At 45.0% G+C, this 4,285-nt stretch overlaps 1 protein-coding gene across 1 annotated transcript in view; it reads right to left on the bottom strand.

Annotated features, from left to right (window-relative positions):
- The window catches only part of ADTRP (androgen dependent TFPI regulating protein), a 30,801-nt gene extending 26,793 nt beyond the window's left edge, over positions 1–4,008 (bottom strand). Inside the window, exon 1 of the mRNA XM_021388355.1 lies at positions 3,693–4,008. Coding sequence (XP_021244030.1) covers positions 3,693–3,845 — 153 coding nt within the window. The 5' untranslated portion in view covers positions 3,846–4,008. The remainder of the gene's footprint in view (positions 1–3,692) is intronic.

Raw genomic sequence — 4,285 nt, 5'->3', positions numbered from 1 at the left:
ATAAATACAGTACTGCTTTTATCTAATATTTCTGCTTGTTCAATAGTCAGTCAATTAACTCCTTGGTACAAAATCTACTTTTCTTTTTTTCTTTCTACGAAAATATTGTTTCCTTTCTGAATCTTGATTGCTATGATCACTAAATAGATAAATGAAAGTGAAGGAACGTCAGAGCTGCAGCTCTCCTGGGAGGACCACGTGGCTGGCAAGGCACTGTGTGCAGCACTTGAAGAGGATCGTATCTAGAAGAAACTCCTTCAGCATTCCTCCAGCAGAGCTGGGAGTGAAACTGCATTCCCATCTCCTGGAAATCATCATGTTGCCCTGTATTTCCATTTTGGATCAGAGCGAGCTGGCCACAGCAGCTTTCTGCTGGATTGAATTTATTGCCTTTTTAAGACGCAATTCCAAACTGCTAGGAGAAATTTTTTGGGAAAGTTTCCAAGTGGTGCCAGAAGCCAGGCAACCACAGCCTGGCAGGAAAGAGATAGAAGAGCTGAACCAGTGCTCTTCATGGCTCTGGGGAAAGCTTCAAGGGTACAGCTCAGCATGGTGGCTCCTCTGCATCAGCACAGCATGCTGGAAAGCCTCTCACCTCTTCCATGGCACTGTGCTTTCTGGCACCCCGAGGCACTGCTGGGCCTATTCCCAGTCATGCAGGAACACAGCACAGTGGTTGTTTATGGGCACTGGTGTAGAGAAGGAGCTATCTGAGCAATCATTGAGTTTCAGGGGATGTGAGGAAATGCAGTGCTGGGGACGTGCACCTGAGAGGTGGGCGCCATCCCATGCAGCAGAGTTGGGGTGTCTCTGGGGCAGGAGGGCTGTCAACCATGAAGAAGAATTTTTTGCTCCCTGCACTATTGCCACGTTTTCTGTGTCAGAGCAAGGCTCCTCACTACCTCCCTGCTGGCTGACAGCTTCATCGTAGAGTTCTACCAGATCAGTGTGTGGTTAAAGACAGGAGATGAAAGACTGGAGAAGCGGAGCAAGGGTCTCCACTCACAGAGATTTAGTGGGACCTGAGCTGCTCAGCAGATTCATAAAGGAGCTGGGGAAGGGAGTGAATGTGGAGATGGCAAAGCTTTGTAAGTCTTTTTTTTCTACTGTCGAAGCTAATCCTGACTGAATTTGCCAAAGAACCTCAGGACACTGAGTGCCTGAGAGATCAAATAGAAAGGCAAAAATCAGTGTTGGTAAATGCAGTGCAGAGCATTCGAAGACAAAAACACCTTCAGTTATATGTTTTGAAATGGTGAACTCTAAATTAGCTATGGCTGGTCAGGGAAGAAACTTGGGGCTCAGTGTGGACAGCTGCCTTACACTGCTGGCTCCTTGCTCAATGGTCATCAGAAAAAGAAATGGAAAGCCAAGGCTTTTTAAGAAACAAACAGGCTGGGAAACACCTTTAGGCCACCGTATAAATGTGTGCAATATGCTCAGAGCTCGACCACTGCAGCCTGTCCTACTTACCATTTCCTAGAACTACAAAGTGTAAGGAGAAGGGCAACAAGGAAGCTTTAATGAAAGAAGTGGCCCTTTGTGAAGAGAGATGAAAAAGACCGACACTTTCAGCTTGAAGAAATGAATAACCGGGGGGGGGGGGAAGAAATCTCGTAGAGGTCTGTAATGAGTAGCAAAGAGAAAGCGAACAAGGATGGACAATTAAATTGTAACATAGCAGTAAATGGGCACCTGATTCACGGTGAAAATGAAAAGCTCTTTCAAAATGAATTGCTCTTTCACACAAGGCACCGTTGTATTGTGGAACTCACTGCCATGGGACATGGAAGCTACTAGAAGTATAAACAGGTATAATTTTTGTTTATACAGATGAAAGGTAGGCTTTGAATAAGTACTAGCTATCTCAGCCTGGGTTTACCTTCTGGTTAGGTAAGCCTGAATGCCATTGGAATGCAAGCTGAGAGGGCAGAAGTGTGGAAAGATCATTTTGCACCTACACATAGTCTTGTCTTTGCGCATGTAGCCTTTCTGTGGTCAACCACTGGATGCTAAGTTCAAGGGAAGCTAAACAGTCATTCCAATGGATATTTCTGCTTCCCTAAATGCTGGGAGAGAGGCACTTGTTTTCTCCTCTGAATCTGATGCTTTAGGGCTTTGTGGCATACTGGGTGGTAGATCTCATTATAACTGTGCCTGGGGATGCAGGATGGATGTGCTGTTTTGACTGACGGCATGGCTGTTGCTTTACTGGGGACAGCTTTACTCCAAAAAACCACAGAGAGGAGCTGGGCACACAGGGAGCAGCTTGTCCAGGACTTGACTAGAGATGTTTTAGTCTACTGACAGATAGATGTCCCAGCATGAGATACTGAGTATCCATAAGGTAGTTGAATCCTGACCATTTGAATGCTGGCATTTCAGGAAAAATAAATAAATAAATAAACATAAAATAAAATAATATAAATAGAAAGTTTCACAAAAAGCCTAAGTGTACTGACATGAAGTCAGCAACAAACCATGTGTATGTCGTCCTGACAGAAACAATACATATGCCCTCAGCCTTCCACTTGGTGCTTGCCCACTGACAAGGATGCTGTGGCTCCTTGAAGCCCAGGCTGGTGTCAGCCACTTTGTGAGCCATTCACTTGATTGCAAATATTTCCTTGAATAGCAGAAAGGGTGAGGCTGGAAGGGACCTAAATTTCCCAAATCTCTGAGGGTGTCCAAAGGCCCTGCTTGGAGCTGGGGACACCATAGGCTTCCAATGAACTCTTTAGTGGGGTGTCTCCTTCTGAAGAGTAAAATTAAATATAAATACACCCAGGACCAGGCTTCCCACCGATATTTTACTCTGACGGTCACACAGAATGGACAAAAGACCAAAGGGACCTCCATCCCCTCGGTCACCTTCAGGTTAGCTGAAATCTGTCACTTGCAGGAACCCTCTCCCTGTGCTTGGCTTTTTCCACCCCACTGCCACTATCACCACGAGTCATTGGTGAACCTCTTGGACTGTGAACAAGTGCTTAACCTCAAAATATCTCATGCACTTTCATTTGATGTCTACCTCATATATTGTTAGCATAATAGGAGAACCAGAACACGTTATAGCCTACATTTTTCAGTGTCATTTTAGGAAATGCAGCAAACAGTTGACAGCACTATTAAAACACATGTAATAATGTCACAAGCACCTCTCTGTAGGCTGGAATTTCTTCCTCTTATGTTCTAAACCGATTCTCAAACTCTGAATGCTTGAATTAGCACCACGCCATGCTTTGTTTCGCCCTTTCTTGAATTTACAGGAAATGCAACCTACTAAAGAGTGGAAGTAAAATTGCAAGCAGCATGATAACGTGCATTGCTGCTGCTTAACTGTTAATGAAGAGTTAGATTGCGTGCATCAGTCCTGCATGTCCTGGCTGGACATACTCTACTTCGTGCCCCCCTTCTCTCTGGTAGCTCATCTTTCACAAAGAGGCAGCTTGCTGTGGAGTACTTACTCTTCGGAAGCCAAGCAGCTTGCCAGCCAATGCTCCTTCTGCATAAAACCTGTGACTACATTTCACTGCACAAGCACAGGCACTCACTGAGCTCCCTTTGGGCTATAAACCGTTAAAGGAAGCAGTTTAACAGCAGCAAATCCACCAGCTGCATATGTCTTGAGGCACAGACGGCAGACAAACAAATAGACATATTGGTATCACTGTACAACACAATTTGCTTACCAGATTGAGGACTGTCAAATATTTCCACTGCCCGCCATAAAGGAACACTTCAGATGGCCGCTCTTCTGTTCTTAGATGTGTGAGTGAATAGAGGACAAAAAAATACCAGACAAGAACAAGGCAATGGTATGCTGCGAGAGTAGAGATTTCCATGCTTTAGCAAAAAGCAAGTGGTAATCGGTCTGAAAGCAGCTTTGCTTTTAAGGCCCTCAGTGGCTGTGCATGGGAGGCAGCAGGGCGGGAGGGATTGTTGCCTCTGAGCAGACTCGGGCTCCTGTGCCACTTTATCGCGTTGGTAGGAATATGCACAAAGCTGTGAACCTTGCTTCTGTTTTTTCCCCTTTTTACTGCAAAGAGAGGCTGGAGGGGGACGGAGCAGGAGGAAGAATAGGCTTACTCCCTGGATTTAAATGCCTTGCTCAAGATTAGCAAAGATTAGTTGCAGAGTTACATAAGTTTTTTTGTGTTTTTTTTTTTTTAATGCAAAAGTCTGGAGGGAGCTTTGCTACTGATTTTGTGTAACTGAATGTGGTGCAAACAAGTGAGTGAAAACAAGCATCATTCTGTTCGCTTGTCGCTCCAGGTGTAGGCAC

Source organism: Numida meleagris, chromosome 2 (assembly GCF_002078875.1).
Source record: "Numida meleagris isolate 19003 breed g44 Domestic line chromosome 2, NumMel1.0, whole genome shotgun sequence".
Classification (NCBI taxonomy): Eukaryota; Metazoa; Chordata; class Aves; order Galliformes; family Numididae; genus Numida; species Numida meleagris.
The sequence above is the reverse complement of the archived record's forward strand: the minus strand, read 5'-3'. Positions and strand labels throughout refer to the sequence as shown.